Source organism: Phodopus roborovskii, unplaced genomic scaffold (genome assembly GCF_943737965.1).
Source record: "Phodopus roborovskii unplaced genomic scaffold, PHOROB, whole genome shotgun sequence".
In the NCBI taxonomy this organism is placed as follows: domain Eukaryota; kingdom Metazoa; phylum Chordata; class Mammalia; order Rodentia; family Cricetidae; genus Phodopus; species Phodopus roborovskii.
In genome coordinates, this window is record NW_026126541.1 from 16,371,397 (window position 1) to 16,389,393 (window position 17,997).

Sequence of the window (17,997 nt, forward strand, 5' to 3'; positions counted from 1 at the left end):
TGGTGCTGTCCACCTGTTTTTTGTTTGTTTGTTTGTTTTTGTTATTTGGCACAATGTCTCTTGCTGACCTTGGAATTTTCCAGGCAGGCTGTGCTGGCTGGCCATTGAGTCCAGGTATCTGCCTGACTCTTGTCTCTCCAGCAACAGCATTATAATCATGTGCCACCATGACCACTTAAAGAAATGAATTCTGGGAACCAAACCCTGGTCCTCATGCTGGTAAGGCATGATCCTCATGCAGCTGAGGATCTGCTAAGGTCCCTGGTAATATTTATGTAAGTCTCCATTCATGATACTCTTTCAAATGTCTGTTTTTACATGGGAGGCTGACACCAGAGTTTACTGGAGCCTAAGAGTTCGAGGTCCACCTGAGTGATAGCAACAAAATATGTCTCTTTGCACCTATGGCATAGTCATAAAAGTCAAAAGTAAATAAGGCTGCTCCTCACGGTTCTCTAGCTGTGGATCCAGCTGCTAGAGCTCTGTGTTGTTGGCAGTCTCAATGCCAGCTTCCTTGGCCATAAAATAAAAGGGACCTGTTTTGGACAGCAGTTCTTCGGGACTGCCGTACTCCACAATCTCCCCACTGTCTAGGACCATGATCCTGAAACAAAGGAGAGAGAAGCTTTAGAGAGTGATGTGCCAAAGCTTACCATCTACGAGAGCAGCCAGGACCAAGCGGTAGCCAGCAGGCAGTGGCAATGAATGAACTTCAGCAGAAGGCGTGGGCAGAGATGACTCCATGTCTAACACTGAATGGAAGGGGCCACTGGAGTAGAACACGTGTGTGCGTGCGTGTGCATTGCCAAGTACAAGCTGTTTAAGGTGTTGGGATTAAAGGGGGTTCCTTCCCCTCCAAACAGTTGTAACGGCTGGGAGTGGGAACAGCTGAGGTTATGGTGGTTGGGATGGTCTATGCCCACTTCTGCCACAGGTAAGATGTGGGTTCCACCTTCCCATACTCAGTCAATACAGCTGCCTATTTTATCCTTGACCCCTTTAGCTTTTATTAGCTTGATGTGCAATTTAAAACTGCAAGGCCTCAGGCTTCCCCTGCTGTGAAGGGCCTCTAGGCTTGTAGCTGACACTGTAACTGTTGCCCTGCATTAGGTTCTGTCCCTCACTCTTGTCACTGTCCATGATGGTGTGCAGCCTGTGGGCAATGGCGATGCCCCTCAACACACACACACACTCACACACACACACACACACACACACGCTCACACACACACTCACACACACACACTCACTCACACACATACTTGTCACTGTCCATGATGGTGTGCAGCCTGTGAGCGATGGCGATGCCCCTACACACACACACACACACACACACACACACACACACACACTCACTCACTTGTCACTGTCCATGATGGTGTGCAGCCTGTGGGCGATGGTGATGACCGTGCAGTTGGAGAACTCATTTCGGATGGTCGTCTGAATAAGGTTGTCTGTCCCTAGATCCACAGCAGCTGTGGCCTCATCCAGGACCAGGATTTTGGATTTGAGAAGCAGAGCCCTGCCCAGGCATAGGAGCTGCCTTTGCCCTATGCTGTAGCCAACAGAAGAAGTCACATATAAGCCCAAAAAGACTAGGGAAACCTGTGGCTAAGACTCATTTCATGAGCCAGACCTGGTTTTCAAAATCTCCCATTGGTCACTGTTAAAGCCAATGTTTTTCAAACTTTCTCAGTTAGAAGACTTACCAGAAAATCTTGATAAAAAGTTTATGTTCCTGGGTCTTCCTTTACACAGCCTAGAGTTGTACATTTTTAATAAGCACACCAGATAATTTTCATGTTGAAGTAAGTTTGAAAAACATTGGCCCAGAAGCAGTGCTTTGTATTTAGCCACAGTGATAGCAACAGTTCCAAATCAACATGAATGCCCCCAAGTTTACTACAGCAGGGTGTGACCTGACACTGTTGATACAGGGTGGCATTACAGTAGGATGCCCCAGTGGCATTTATCTGTGGCCTTAGCAAATGCGTTCATTATTTTAATGTGTAATTCTAGTCTCAAGGCTAATTATTTGTTCAAGGCTTTCTGCCTTGATTAGAGACAAAGCCACCTAATGAGCCTGGTGTCTTGGTGTGAGATGCAATGTATGTGGAATTCAAATATACTTGCGAAATGCAAATAGCTTTAATTTGGTAAAAGCCGATAATGGAAGCTGGACCTCTTACATAAAGGAGCTTTGGGAAACGATGTGAAGGAAAAATTTGGGAATTTGCTGATTACTCTTCCCTGCTGTGGTCATTAGGGGCTGTATTAAACAGGGGGAGCTAGACTAATGTTCTGTAATTGTCTGCAAGAACGTTTCTGCAGAAGAGAAGTCACCCAAGATGAACTTGCAGTGTCTGTTTGTAATGTAAGGTGGGGCACCCTGCAGAATTACTGACTTAGCTGGCACCCGCCTTCTGCCTAGGCTGACTGTACTTTATAATATCAGGTACCACGTCTCCTTTCGGCTGCTCTCTCTTGCCCATTTACCCACTACTTAGCACAGACAGTGCAAGCTGTTTTCTTCCTCCACTAGTACGTGTAGGTTTTAATTCCCTAAACCAAGTCTAAAGCACAGGTCTGAATTCAAGGCACTAGTGATAGCAGTGAGGGACTCCCAGCATAGACAAGAGGAGGGGAGAGGGTATCCTATCCTGCCATGACATCTCACATGCCCCCTCTGCGGTCTTCCCAGCATTGCCATTTATGTCCCTGTTATGTTCTGTGTGCTTGGAGGTCCAGGGGTGTATCTGTGTTGTTTGCCTGGCGCACAGTAGGTGTTGATATGTATTTATTGACAGCATATTTGAATGGTCTTTTACATCAGGCTAAACAGCTATGGAAGCCTTGCTGGCTCCTGTGTCTGTTGTCAAGGGAAAGCAAGATGGATGACATTCTCCACCAAGCCATGAAAGTGGGTGAAGGCCCCTTAGTCCTGGGCTCAGTTGGTCTGGGGGACAGTCTGGACACCGGGACTTGAGTTCCCTGGGTGAGTTCCTCAGTCTAGTTAGGAACTGGGGCTCTAAGCAGACTTCTCACGTTGCAGCATGCACACAAGCTGCCTGGCAATCTTGCTAAAATGTAGGTCCGATTAGCAGACATAGGGTCTGGGATTCTGAGTTCATATGAAGCTCCTAGGTTCATCCAGAGCTCCCAGCCCATTGTTTGAGCTACTGAGTTCCCCATCCCTGTGCTTTAACTGCTGCTTCTGGTCTGTGCCCTCCCTTCCAACCACTGAGGCACCTGGGTCAGAAGCAAGAACTGTCCATGAGCAGCAGGCTTTGTCTAAGGACTGAATAGGGAGGATGCCAGAACCACACATTAATGGACATATAGTGGAGATCGGAAGTGAAATGTCAGGATATTAAAAAATATATTTCAACCTAAGAACTATACACTAAGAGTCACTGTATGAATTTTAGGTGTTTCTGCAGTGCCCAGGGGCTTTTCAGGTGGTCAATCTCATCCATGTGCCCTTTAGATCAGTGGTTCTTAAATTGGGATGCCTTTTATGGTCTGTGGGGATCACCATGTCCCCATGTCCTGCCTGTATGTCATAACAGAGAGATCAGACTCTGGTTGGACCAGGAATCTGGCTATTGCTGCTGAGACTCTGTTGAGCCTGTGTTCTATGATTGTTCACAATAGTGGCCTTTGTAAGTTCATGTGATATGCCACATGAACGGCACATTTAATAACAAAGGTTTCCAAGTGTTTCTAAGCATTTTTACATCTGCTTTTTATCATATTTTTACTATACAGTGTAAATTCCACAGTGTCAACCATATCTAATACAGGAGCACAAAGAACAGTTCCCGTTCATCCTCTCACTGCCTACAGAAGAAGTAGGTTACAAGACATTACCTCAGGTTGTCACCACCCTCTGTCACTTCATGGTACAACCCAAGTTGCAGGCCATCCACAAAGGATTTGAGATGAGCCAGTTCCAGGGCCTTCCAAACCTCCTCATCTGAATATTTGTTGAAAGGATCTAGATTCATCCTCAGACTCCCACAGAACAGGATGGGGTCCTGCAAGTCAAAGATGGGGAAATGTTAGGGCTGTCAGCAAAGGTTTCATTCATCCTCTGCGGCCAGAAGAAGTGGTCTGAGATGAACTCTAGGCAGAAAGTTGGTTCATGATCAAGGTCCTTTACAACCCCTGAAGGCTGGAGTATCCACATCTGGGGAGCTAAGCACAGGGCTAAGAGGAATCCTTGGCTAGCACCTGCTCTGTTCCCTTCTGGGATGTCCCTGTAGCCATCCAGATTTGCTGCTGGATCTCTTTAGGAGATGAAAAGATTATCCCTTCCCCCCCCAAAAAAAATCTTCTGGCTCAGATGGAGAATAGGAGGAAAGAAGAAGAGATGGTGTAGTTGTCCAAGAAGATCTTATATTTTGAAGAGGCCAAAGAAGAGAGTGTACCAAACTAAGACAACATGGGGGCTGAAGAGATGTCTCATGCACAAGCATGGGGAAGGACCTGAGTTTGTGTCCCTAGCATCCAATAGAAAGCTGAGTGTAGCCTCTAGAGCCTTATGCTCAGAGCAGAGACTAGAGGGTATCTGGAGTTCCTGATCACTGGTCCAGCCAGAACCAATGACCTCCAGAGGCTGGAGAGGTGGCTCTGTGGTTAAACTACTTGCTGCTCTTGTAGAGGGCCTGATTGCAGTTCCCAGTACCCACATGGCAGCTCACAATTGTCCTTGACTCCAGAGAATCTGGTACCCTTTTCTAGTGTCTGTGAGAAGAAGGTTCAGATGCAGCACACTTGCATACAAACAGGAAAAATGTTCATAACACATAAATAAAGAAATCTTAAAATAACAACAAAACTCAAAACAGCAAGCTCTAGGTTGCATGGGAGGCCCCGTCTCAATGGAGTAAGGGGAGAGTGATGGAAGACAGACATCTGATGACACTCATCAGACATCAGACAAACATCCTTCGCAGGCACTTGGCCGTAGTGCAGAAAGTAGCAAATAATTCTATACCTCCCGAGAGTGGAGAGGCCTCCAAGACAACCCTTACTTTGGTAGGGTCCATAGAGCAAGCCAAAGGGAGGCCTTTCTTGCTGATACAATAAATGTTCCGCTTGCTGGCAAAAACCTGCAGCAAATTCCCTCCTCTATCTTTTAGCCACATCAAATGGGGGAATATAAAGCTTAATGGCTTCAAGCTTCAGCAGCAAAATTGCTACTGCTAATTACAAAGGTCTCAGCAAACCGTGATGGGCTATGGCAATGCCAAATAATCATCCGCTCTATTTGACTGCCGCTGTGTTGCTGCCACCTACCGGTTAATTCTAGCATCCACAAAATTCAGAACTCTTTTAGAAGCAGTGTCTTGGGGACTTGGTCTGCAATCCTGGTGTGAAAGTGAACCTTGATAGCCAACTTGACAGGGTCTAGAACCATCTAGGAGGCAGACCCCTGTGTGTCTTTGGGAGGGAGTATCTAGCTTAAGTAAATTGAGACACCCCACCGGTGGGGTCTTAAAGTGAGGAGAAAGGAAAAAAATAGCCAAGTGCCAGGCAGCACAATCTCTACTCCGTCCTCGGTGAGTGCAGATGCCGTGTGCCAGTGTACACTCGTGATGCCATCCTTCCCACCACGATGCACCATGTCCCTTCTCAAACTGTGAGCCAAAATCACCCATTGTCAAGAACAATGACAAGAAGAATAACTAATACAACCTCGGAAGTGTCTGGTTAACTGAACTTGTATCAGTAAGTTCTAGGGCTGACCTGGGGGATGATGGTCAGTTTCCCTCGAAGGTCGTGCAGGCCAATGGATGCGATATCTACTCCATCAATGATGATCTGGCCACCTGCAGACTCTAAGATTCTGAAGAGGCAGTTTGTGAGGGACGATTTCCCAGCTCCGGTCCTGCCCACCACACCGACCTGCGAACAGAGTTCATTTACATCTAGTTCTCATGCAATTATTGGAGAAAAAAAATTGCCTGTATAGTCACAGGTGATAAAAAACAAAACAAAAAACCCTTATATCAAGCATATAAATTGGCCTTTAGTCTTGGTGAGAGAAAAAGTTTCCCAGATGTGAGAAAAAGTGGTCCTCCCACACTCGCTCAGTTGTCGTGAGCTGACAGCAGTGACTGGTGGAAAGGGACAAGCCCTCTCTCGTCAGGTGCTGTTACAGTCACTCTTGGCAATTACAGCTTTATTCTTTGTAAGTTTTTTGTTGTTGTTGTTTAAAAAGTGGAGGGAAAGGACCCTTTGGGGTGACTCGGTGGGTAAAGGCTCTTGCTGCTAAAAGCCAGATGACCTGAGTTCAATCCCTGGACCCACATGGTGGAGCAAGCTATCCTAGGCTCCTCACATACGCACACGCACACTTACCACATAAGTAGATAAAAATGTACTAATTTAAATTGTTATTACTTCTTTTATTTTTGACGTTATAATTACATTTCCCCTTTCCTTTCCTCTTTCCAAACCCTCCCATTACCATCCCTTGCTCCTTTTCAAATCCATTGTCCTTTTTCATTAATTATTGCTACATGCATATATGTACACATATATACGTACACACACGTATATTCCTAAATAGAACCTGCTCGGTCTGTAGGATGTTGCTTGTGTGCGTGTTGTCAGAGATGACCATTTGGTATGGATAACCAATTCTCAGCATTCCTTAGCTGCCTATAGTTCAAAACTACAGAACACAGCACAGATTGCGAGTCCTCCTTGCTAGAGGCCACACTAATCCTCTCTGTGCTGCTCCAATTTTAGTATATGTGCTGTTGGAGGGAGAACTAAATTGTTGGGGGTTTTTTGTTTTGTTTTTTTTGTTTTTGTTTTGTTTCTTAGTAGAAAGAAGAATAAGAATAAGGAGAAGGAGAAGGAGAAGGAGAAGGAGAAGGAGAAGGAGAAGAAGAAGAAGAAGAAGAAGAAGAAGAAGAAGAAGAAGAAGAAGAAGAAGAAGAAGAAGAAGAAGAAGAAAGGCTTGCCACCAGATGAGAAACCTGGTCCTCAACCTCCTTATCTAGATTGGTTGATTGATGGATTGATTTGTCTGCCTGCATTAGACTCCAAACCTTGGAGAACTAGAGCTCTATAGAAGAGTACTCAACCTCACAGACCAGGAAAAACACAAGGAATTTCCGGTCTTAGGGACAGCCATCTATACTACTATTTTCAACAGTTCTGCCTCCAAGCCAGTTTCTTTCCCGAGTTCTTCACCACACATTATACCCTCACAGGGTGGGCTGGCGGGGAAGCAGGATCCAGCCCTCTGCCTGTATTCCTTACATGTTCCCAGACTACAGGAAGCATCCCAATCTTCTCCCTGCACCCAAATGATGGAGGCCTTGTGTCCTGCTTCCATGCCAGACATTCTCACCGTCAGAACTGTTTCCAGAACTGTCTTCATCACCCACCTTTTCAGTGCTCTTGATGTGGCAAGTGATCCCTTTCAGTACCAGATCCAGCTCGGGCCGATACCGTACTTGAAAGTTGTTAAACTGGATCTCACCTTTGCTGGGCCAATCTGCTGGAGGCCTCTTGTCCATCACCCAGGGTGCCTAGCAAGGGGAAAGGATGAGGAGTGATGGGCACAATAGCAACTCAGCAAGCACTTGTCATGGCACTTGTATCACACGACAGAAAGGTACAAGGGCCCATTAACTGAGTGAGCTGGGCTTTTTTCTTCCAAAGGGTTTCTAACTAAGAAGTCCCATCCTACAAGTTTGCTCTATGGATTTCCAGAATGACATGTCATTTATTAAATCATGTCCTAGTCTTAAGTTTGAGGAAGTTAAGTTCTTTGAGTTAGAGCAAGGCGACTTAAGAAGGACACAATGGAGCTAGAGAGATGGCTCAGAGATTAAAAGAGCACTGGCTGCTCTTCCAGAGGTCCTGAGTTCAATTCCCAGCAACCACACGGTGGCTCACAACCATCTGTAATAAGATCTAGTGCCTTTTTCTGGTGTGTAAGCATGCATGCAAACAGAACACTGTATATATAATAAACAAATAAATCTTTGTGGTGATATTTTGTCACCACAGGCAAATAAGGCTTGCCTGAAGATCAGAGTGTGGAGCTAGCCACACTAGTAAGCCATAGAGGCCAGGCAGTGGTGGCACATGCCTTTAATCCCAGTACTCGGGAGACAGAGGCAGATATGAGTTCAAGGCTGGACTGTGCTATACAAAATTTATCCAGTCTAAAAATGAAACAGAGGCAGGCGGTGGTGGCTCACACCTTTGATCCCAGCACTGGAGAGGTGGAGACTGGAAGGGATATGGCTGGGCACAGAGAGGAATATAAGGTGGGAGGAGACAGGAGCTCATTGCATTCAGTCTGAGCACTCATCTGGGCATTCAGTCTGAGGGTTCATGGGCACAGGGTCCCTTCAGTCTCAGGTTTTGTAGAGACAGCGGTCAGTCTGAGGATTCGTAGGGACAGGATCGCCCATTCAGCCTGAGGGTTCGGTAGAGGTAAGAACTAGTGGCTGCTGCTCTTTGATCTTCAGCATTAACCCCGATATCTGACTCTGGGTTTTTATTATTAAGACTGATTAGAATTTTAAAAAATGATGATTAACCCATTCAAGATAGTTCCTAAAAATGAAAATGTCCTCTCAAAAGAATTTCATGGACCTACTCCTGAATTTCACTAATTCTCACCTCATTTTCCACATTTATGTATTCATTTATTCTCTCAACAGCCACAATGTTGGTCTCTGCTTCAGATGTCATCCTCACCAGCCAATTCAGGGTTTGTGTGATCTATAGATGAAAAAAATATATCAAACACACACGCACGCATGCACACACGAAAACAAAAGCAATAATAATAATAGTTAAAAAAAAGCCCTCAGGCTCAGAAATCAACTCAACTAATTAGTTGTAGCACAAGGTTCACTAAGAGGTAACTTTATATTCAGGATTGAGATGGTATAAAAAGACAATTCTTACTTAATTTTTATTTTCTTAACCAAGAATAAGACCAGTGTACTGATTGGCTGGCTAACCACTGAATGCTTATCTGTGTGGTGCTCACCTGAAGGGCAATATGAACTTTGAATAGTTCAGGGCTAAAACTATTGGTGAAGTGGTACCAGAGTTTAGGTCCCCTGCCTGCAAAGCTAGTGCTACTTGTGGAATTGTTGCAGATGGCCCTCTACAAATGGGGGGACGCTATGAGAAAAGACTGCATGAATAGAACCTATGATCTCACTCACTCTCAGCCATCAGGGTGGGATGGCCATATCCACATTCACACAAACAGACTGCACGTATCCCTGCTACCACACAAGTGCATCCAGCCTCTAGTGAAAGATCTGTCATGGTGCAGGCCGGCCTACCAAACAAGGGTTACTCAGATAGCAGCTTTGTTCTGGAAGGAAATCTGGAGTTTGTACATCTCCCAGGGGTCTTAGGGAGTGAATGGTAGTTAGAGAGAGAAAGGCACACAATCCAGGCTAGGACTATGGTGACTAAGAGTAACAAGCTTGTATGGGTTGAAGAAGCACATGTAACTGCTGATACTGAGTATTTCATTTTAGTTCAATCTAATGGTGTCCTGACTCTGCCTGGACTGTCCTGGAGGACAAAGGGAAGTGGCACAAAGAACCAAGTGGCTCTGGAGAACAGCACTCTTCTGGGGTGCCCTGTCACGACCCTCGTGAATTTCTAATGAAGACAGCACACCTATGCAAACCTCTAGAACAGTAGCTGGGAAAGCTGCACAGCAAGATGGCCAGATGCCCTGAAGAGCAACTACAGTGCCGGCCACCGCCTCAGGTGCTGAGAAACAATACTAGCATTTATCCCCCAGTTGTGCTGGGGTTCTGCAATGAGATTCATTATATAATATTCCTTATTATGATTTGTTTTACTTGTTCTTTGATATAAGAAAAACATACTCAGGAGTTGTTTGTCCAAAGGATTTTCTAACTACCCCTATATTCTGGAGAAGAAATGCATAATCTCTGTTGACTAGAACCAAGGAAGAAGGCAAAAAGTTAAGGAACCATCAAGTAGAAACATATAAAAACAGTAAGAGTTATGCCCATTTTGCCAGATGGCACTGGTGCCTACTTACACGAGGTAGGGATTGCATTTGTGGGTAAAGACATGGAGCCAATCTTCCTAGTCCTTTTGGACCAGAAAGTAATAAAAGATATGGGCTCCTCAGTACACTTCAGAGTCAGTTTAAGATTAATTGGTTTGCTGGGCAGTAGTGGCTCACACTTTTAGTCCCAGCACTCAGGAGGCACAGGCAGATGGATCTCTCTGAGTTTGAGGCCAGCCTGGTCTACAGAGAGAGTTCCAAGACAGCCAGGGCTACACATAGAAACCCTGAAACAAACAAACAAACAAACAAAACCAACAACAGATGATTAATTGACTTAGCCAAGTCTTCAGACTCACATTGAGGGCATTGGACAGAACAAAGCCCACAGTGTCCCCAGTTAAGGACTTTTTATAAATAACCAGAAGCAAAGCTGAACAGAAGACAATCAGGTTTCCAACCAGCTCCAGACGAATTGCAAGCCACCTGTAGAGCAACAGAACCAGAGAGAGAGAGAGAGACGTCATCAGTCTTTAGTCCCTCATCCGAACCAGGAACTTGGGAGCCTGGAAAACATTGTTAGAGCGCTTGAGCTGGTACACCCTGCTCTTAGGAGCAACCTCAATTTGATTTAGAAATACTTAAATTCTTAATAACCCAATACATTGATTTTTGAGGGAAATAAGTAGCATTTTAAAGGTTCTAGAAGTGTGTTCTAAACTAAAGGAATCCTACAGTGCAATATTCTCCAAAGTCCCAAGTTATAAAAATTAAATATGGTAAGTGCTGAAAACATAACATACAAATTCATCTCCAATAATCTCACTGGCTATGCCTGATCCCCTGTGCCAAATGTCAACATCCATTTGAGTACGTACTTAAGGGAGGCCTCACCTGTTGGAGGTAATCCAGGAAAAGACACACTTCTGGTTGATGTCAATCCGCTCCTCACTGCACGCTAGAAATCTCTGCTGGTGTTCAAAGGCTCGGATAACAGACAAACCGGAAACAGTCTCGCTGAAGTGAGAATAGATTGGGGATCTGGTGACCGAATCCAACCGTCTCAGCTGACGGGAAGTAGCCACATAAAACACCTGAACACAAGAACCAAGAGTCAGCTAGTCACACAGCCGTAGAGAGCACACTGTGCTTCTGTTTACTATCTGGCCACACCCCAACATTTGTCACTCCATGGCTGTGTCTCACGACTGAACAGGAAGAGGCCTGCAACCGTGTGTGTGGCTAGAAGAATAATGAGGTACAAGAAAGGGAACAGTAAGAAGTGGTCAGGCCCATCTCTTTCCTCAGACCTTCACATGCTATCCAGATAGAAGTTTCTGGGCCAGCTAGAGAAATGGTCACCAAGACGGTTTTGTAAAAGATGCTGGGACAAAAGGAGTATATAAAGTAGGGGAGGATGGTTCAGTAGGTAAGAGGACTGGTTTTTGCAGAGGTCCTGGGTTCGGTTCCCAGCACCCACAGGGTGGTTCACAACCATCTGTAGTTCTGTGGGCACCAGACATGCAGCTGGTGCACATGCATACAACACAGGTAAAACACGAGTCCATGTAAAAGAAGATAAACAGATCTCTTAAAAACAGCAGGGAATGCTGAAGTTTGAATTAATGGAGATTGACGGGTGGAGTGACCAAAACTGTGACTCCATGGTGTGCTGCTAAGGTAGTTCTGAGGGTTCCAGAGCGCCGAGGGTGTAAGCACTAGACTGGCATTAAGAGAGCATAGGCACATGTCCACAGATGAAAGGCATGGGGATCAGTTCGTGGTGCTGATGGAACCCGTGAGAACTTGCTGAAGGGAAAACTGAGCACTTGAGAGCCGGAGTGGAAAATACCAAGTCTCAGAGTTTCTTCATCTACTCCTGCCTTTTGTTAAACGGCTGTTGAGGACATGGAAGTGTACCTGCAGAACTCCACACAGGCACAAGAGTACTCTCTTACCCCAGGACACAAGGCCATGCAACCATACTGTAGAGCTCCCCTAAGTTCATCACAAGGCAAGTGGGGGCTGGGGAGATGGCTCAGCAGGTAAAAGCTCTTATTGTGCAAATCTGACAACCAGAGTTTGATTCCCAGAACTCATATAAAAGGAAGAAAAAAAAAACTGACTCTGCAAAGCTGCCCTGTGACTTCCACACATGTGCCTGTGCGCGCACGCGCACGCGCGCACACACACACACACACACACACACACACCAAATACAACGGATTTATTTTAAAGAATAAGAATAAAGGCAACTTTAAAGGCACCTTGCAGGAAACATGCTCTTTATAGCTTCCTTTTTCTCATCAGTTTTCATTTGGGGCACGAGGGACCTTCTACTTACTTCAGTCCTCTGGGAAAATCATTGAGCTTGAATTAAAAACACCCACAGACAAGTCAATGAAACTAGGAATACCCTGAAGTGAAAAGAGACCCAGCCCCTGCATCCAGTCCCCACATCCACAAATAATCACACCCTTTCAAAGACAAAGGAAGCAGCAGCCCCACACAGTCTTCCTGAAGGGGCCTAACCCGTGAGGGGGTGACGGCTGGTTTTTGTCAACTTGACACAAACCGGGGCATATCTGGGAAGAGGGAGTCTTAACTGAGACAATGTCTCCATAGATACCCTGTAGGTAAGTCAGCAGGGCATTTTCTTGGTTTATGATTGATGTAGAAAGACTCCACCTACTGTGGCTGGTGCCACTCCTAGAGAGCTGGAAGAGCAAGCCACCAGGAACAACCCAGTCAGCAAGGTACCTGGGGCCTGCTTCCCTTCCCCCCTCCAGATTCCTGCCCTGTTTGATTTCCTGTCCTGACTTCCCTCAGTGTGATGGATGTGACATGAGAAACATAAGCTGAAATAAGCTTTCCTCCCCAAGTTGTTTCAGTCATGGTGTTTATCACAGCAATGGAACCCTAAGACAAGGACCTTATGGAACTGTGAAAATCTACTGGGTAGTCTCTCTCGCTCCCTCCCCCCTTCCTTCCCACCCTTTGTCCTTCCCCCCTCCCCACCCCATCCCCTCCCACTTTTCCTCTCCCTCTTCCCTCTCAGTGCTAGGCAAGTGCTCTGCCACCGAGCTATATTTCTACCCCTCAAAACAGTCTTGAATCCAAGCACATGTCTCCCACTTAAGCTCTCTGCAGTGCAGCATAGGGTGACATATTCTGTGACCCCACACTAACTGCTAGTGACAGTTGAGCTTTGGATCCTCCGCATGCTTTCCAGGATGCTGGAGGAGAGTGACCAACGGCAAACACAAAGGAAGAGTCTCATAGATTTCAAAAGCAGAGACGAAGGGACCCAGCCGCGCCCACACTTACCTGAACAGACACATAGACAATGCCGAGAGGAATGATGATGACAGTGAAGACTGGAGTGGCCATGCAGATCATAACCAGAGTGCTAATTATTCCAAAGAAGCACATAACCCAGCTCCGCAAAGTCTGGGGGAGTATGTCATCCACAGTGGAAATGTCCTATAAGTGGGAGAGAAGGTGAGCCCGTGGACTGCTAAGACGGCGCCCCTCTTCCCAGTTCCAGCCTGGGATGTCGTTAATCCCTTCAAGCCATCCATTTGTTAATAGATTACACTGATCACTCCGATAACCAACCACACTTCGGTGAATCACTTATTTTTCCAAATTCTTCCAAACACATGTGGCAATAATTTTCAGCTTTTTCAGTGATGTGGATTTTCACTCTTTTTTCTTCATCGTCAGTAAGCCACGAACTATAACCTAGGCTTTCTGAGAAACCTCCATAGCAAAGCAACTCAGGAGAGAGATTAGCACATCGCAGGCTTTGAAGACAAGTATGTAAACTCTGACCTACAAGCTTTGTCTCCACCTTTACTTAAGGAACCATCATGTACTGGGAAATTATTTCCTCTGCCAAATGCAGAGTTTCAAGGGGACTGCATGTGTCTCTTGGCTTGTCAGTGTCCCAACCCCAGGGTGAAAAATGGACTTAACCATCATACTGTGTCATGTCATGTGAAATAAGTTGGGAAAGTTAACAGATGGGTGGATGATTCGAAGCATACCAGAAAGCCTGGCTTATATCTTGGGTTGCCCTTGTCCGGTTTTCCTGGAGGATTATGTTGATTCTATATATTAGTGTATGTGAGTACTAAGACAAGTCCAAATTTTTTCTGGAATTTCCCAAATTTGGCCAGGGACCCTAACCTTCTAGGAGAGTTCTGAATTGGGCACGACCTCCGAGTCTTACTTAGCTCTCCCAAGTTTCATCAGCATGTAGAAAGTTAACTGCACCCAGGGCTGACAGAAAAGCCAAACTCCCACTAGCTGTCAGTTCTGCAAAGATTGCTTTTGATCCTGGCATAGATGCTCCACCCTTTTCCCCCCTTCCACTCTCTTCTCTTAAAGACTTAGTCACTGTTTCTAGAAGACCCCACATCAAATTCCCTCATAGGGCTAAGCCTCCTCTCCAACAAAACTTGCTATATGATTATGAGTTTTATTTTCCATGTAGAAGCAGCTAGCAAATCTGATTATAGCCCAACTAACTCACAGGAAGACCTCTGTGTCCTTTCCCAGAAGACAAATCATACATATAATGACATTGGAAAGACAACAGCGTTTATAAAATAATCCTGAGAAGTATCTGCATCCAAAAGTATGTGCTCTTTACTTTCGGCTAACTAGCAGACAGCCTATTTAAGTGGTCTCTAATATGTTTGCTATTTCTACCCTACAGGAAGATGAGAATGAGAACCTGTCTACTTTCAAAGTGATTGTTCTGTCTCCAGACCCTCACTGTAGGTTATGATGCACCCTTTATGTATCTGATGCAAGATCAAACAAATAATGATCCAGAGCTATTTGTACATCTTATAAATTTTTTTCCCTTCCAAAAACCAGAGAACTAAAAGTTGTGGTGATGAAGCCAGAATCATTCAGATTTACCTAGTTTCTGCCTCTATTCCTAAAACTTCCATTTCAGATGAATTTCAAAGAACTAATGAATTAGGTCTAGCCCATGGAAGGGAGCCATCATCATATCTAATGGTACTAGGCTCATTGAAAGTATTCAACTAAGGGTGGGAAATGAACAATTAAATGCATGTGGTCCCAGAACCCATGCAGATGGAAACAATGTTTGAGAACCTCTTACCGTACAGAGAGAGGTCCCAGTCCAAAGTTCAGACCCACCTTAGTGGTTCTCAAAAGCATCAGAGGTAGAAGTTTAAGGAATGAAGACAGGTTAAAGTAAGATTTTTCCTACAATTTCTTTTAACTCTTACAAGCAGTGAGTGTGTTTTCACTCATGCTTTTCTGTAGAGTAAGCCTCCTCACCCCACTTCTACTGCCCACTCCTCTCCCTACTACGATCCTCACTATTTCTTAGTGTAGTGACTTAACTCAGGTCTCACCTCTTCTGACATTTCCCAGCTTTGCCATCCAGGTTGAGCTAGCACTCATTTTTGTCAGTCCTTTCTTCCCCCAGACCACCTCTGCACATGCTATTGCTGTTTTTAATAATATCCTAATCCTTCTCGTTGATGGTGAGCTACTGAAAGGCCAGAGATGGTCACCCCTAGGATTCTTGAGCCCTCACAGCAAGAGTCTCAGAAATATTTGACAAAGAACCCAACCTGCAGAGTTGGGTTGGGTGAGGACTCTCTCTTATCAAAATTAGAAAGACCCTTAGCATTTAAGCATCCCAGTATGTTGAAATACTTACACCAGAAAATCTGTTCACAATCCGACCTGTGGGAGTTGTGTCAAAAAAACTCATGGGTGCTCGAAGGATGTTGGTTAGCAGTTGCTTGTGCAAAGTTTTTGATGAGTAGTTGCAAGCATATACACTCCAGACACTTGCAATAAGCACAAAGATACCTAGAAATAGAACCAATGTTGTCAATACCCTGTCGCCGTCTCCTGATGAGGAAATATACAACATCCTAAAGATGTGCATCCTAGCCATCAGACACACCTTGTGCCAGTCCCAGAGCTCCAAAGACTCCAATTCTCATGTCCCTCTGAGAAGTTGGATAGTTGCTGCCATTGAAGTTTTGAGAGTCACTGGTCCAAGCACTCAGCCAGAGGTTAGATCCAATAAAAGCAACAGAATTCAACCCATAGGCAAGAATGACAAGGGCTATTGAACACCATCCTACTGATTGTAGATATTTCAGGTAGATAGTGAATTTCACCTGCAAAGACACCATCAACAATACTCCTAAGGGCTTTGGGTAAGAAATTATAGAAAACCAACCATAAGGAAGACTGTACTGGCTAGTTTTTTTTTTTTTTTTTTTTTTTTGACAACTTGATATAAGCTAGAATCATTCTGAAATAGGGAACCTCAGTTGAGGAAATGCCCCCTCCAAACTGGTCTGCAAAGAAGCTTGCGGTATATTTTTTTTGGTTGACGATTGATGTGGGAGGGCTCAGGTCACTGTGGGTGGTGCTTCCCTTGGGCTCTTAGTGCTGAGTGCTATAAGAAAGCAGGCTGAGGAAGCCATGAAGCACAAGCCAGTCAGCAACTCTCCTCCATGGCTCCTGCTTGAGCTCCTGCATGCAGATCTCTGCCCTGCTTGAGCTCCTGCCTCCAGATCCCTGCCCTGCTTGAGCCCCTGCTTCCAGATCCCTGCCCTGCTTGAGCCCCTGCCTGCAGATCCCTACCCTGCTTGAGCCCCTGCCTCCAGATCCCTGCCCTGCTTGAGTTCCTGTCTCCAGATCCCTGCCCTGCTTGAGCCCCTGCCTCCAGATCCCTGCCCTGCTTGAGCCCCTGCCTCCAGATCCCTGTCCTGCTTGAGCTCCTGCCTGCAGATCCCTGCCCTGCTTGAGCCCCTGCCTCCAGATCCCTGCCCTGCTTGAGCTCCTGCCTTGCCTTCCCCGAGTGAGGGACTCTTACCTAGAAGTGTAAGATAAAACAAATCCCTTCTCCCCAAGTTTCTTTAAGTTATGGTATTTCAGGTAACTAAGTCAAGAAATGACATCCCCTGGAAAAGTGGGAGGCAAAATTTAATAGTCTGTGATCACCATTTCTGAATTTGGCCAGGATAACATGTCAGTGCTAAGTACCATGCAAGGTAAATAGCCACCAGGTTATTAATAACCATTTAAATGTGATGAACAAAATACATAAAACAGGGTGGGAGAGGCCAAAATTTACTAAGACCTGGGAGTTGGTGGTTTTAAGTTTCATTCATTTGAGTTGTGTGCTCTGGATCTGGTATATTAGTGCTTCCTAGCACCTACAATTGTACTTCAAAGCATTTCTGTTGTTTTCCACACATCAGAATAGACTCAAATATTCATCCTTCATTCTTTTTCTTTCTTTTTTAAAGATGTATTCTTTATGTAAACAGGTGCTTTATCTGGATGCATGCTGGCACACAAGCAGAGAGTTGGATTGTGAGCCTCCATGTGGGTGCTGGGAACTGAACTCGAGCTTTGGAAGAGCAGCCAGCCCTCTTAACCACTGTGCCATCTCTCCAACCCTGAGACATGAAGAAGTCTCTGTTTCAGTTTTCAGTTAAATAATGAACTTGAAGATTTGCAAAGGAATAGAATATGTGGCCCAGTAGCTATATGTTTCAGTTTCAACTAACTTCTAAAGTTTTCCCAAGCCGTAGTTCACCTCAAGCAGTACTTGCTGTGTGTGGTGCTTACCTTCCCGGTTTCCACAAATTCCTTCTTAATCAGTTTCTGTCCTTTCACTAGTTCCTCCTTCTCCTTCAAGTCTTTCGAACTCTTAGCCCTCAGGGAGTTCTTAAGGGACTTCACGTGCCTGCTGGACCTGGAGCTGAGGTGGAGAAAGGAAAACACTGGAGCGTGTAGACACTTCTTACAAGCAGGTGTCCCGGTCACTCTGCTGGCATCAAAGTGCATTCAGAGCTGGCATCAGGTGAACTGTCACAGCCCTGGCCCTTTCCCCACCCAAGGGAACAAAGCGCTGGGAGTGTTCACCCATACGT

The 17,997-nt window shown here is 45.4% G+C and overlaps 1 protein-coding gene across 1 annotated transcript in view; it reads right to left on the bottom strand.

The window, feature by feature from the left end:
* Window positions 1-246: 246 nt before the first annotated feature.
* Abcc2 (ATP binding cassette subfamily C member 2) overlaps window positions 247-17,997 on the bottom strand; it is a 50,753-nt gene continuing 33,002 nt past the window's right edge. The window contains exons 21-32 of the mRNA XM_051200035.1: window positions 17,693-17,825; window positions 16,008-16,227; window positions 15,756-15,910; window positions 13,373-13,528; window positions 10,940-11,139; window positions 10,405-10,531; window positions 8,656-8,757; window positions 7,407-7,550; window positions 5,752-5,910; window positions 3,871-4,037; window positions 1,361-1,555; window positions 247-604 (exon numbers count right to left, since the gene is read on the bottom strand). Of these exons, the coding sequence (XP_051055992.1) occupies window positions 475-604; window positions 1,361-1,555; window positions 3,871-4,037; window positions 5,752-5,910; window positions 7,407-7,550; window positions 8,656-8,757; window positions 10,405-10,531; window positions 10,940-11,139; window positions 13,373-13,528; window positions 15,756-15,910; window positions 16,008-16,227; window positions 17,693-17,825 (1,888 nt within the window). The 3' untranslated portion in view covers window positions 247-474. The remainder of the gene's footprint in view (window positions 605-1,360; window positions 1,556-3,870; window positions 4,038-5,751; window positions 5,911-7,406; window positions 7,551-8,655; window positions 8,758-10,404; window positions 10,532-10,939; window positions 11,140-13,372; window positions 13,529-15,755; window positions 15,911-16,007; window positions 16,228-17,692; window positions 17,826-17,997) is intronic.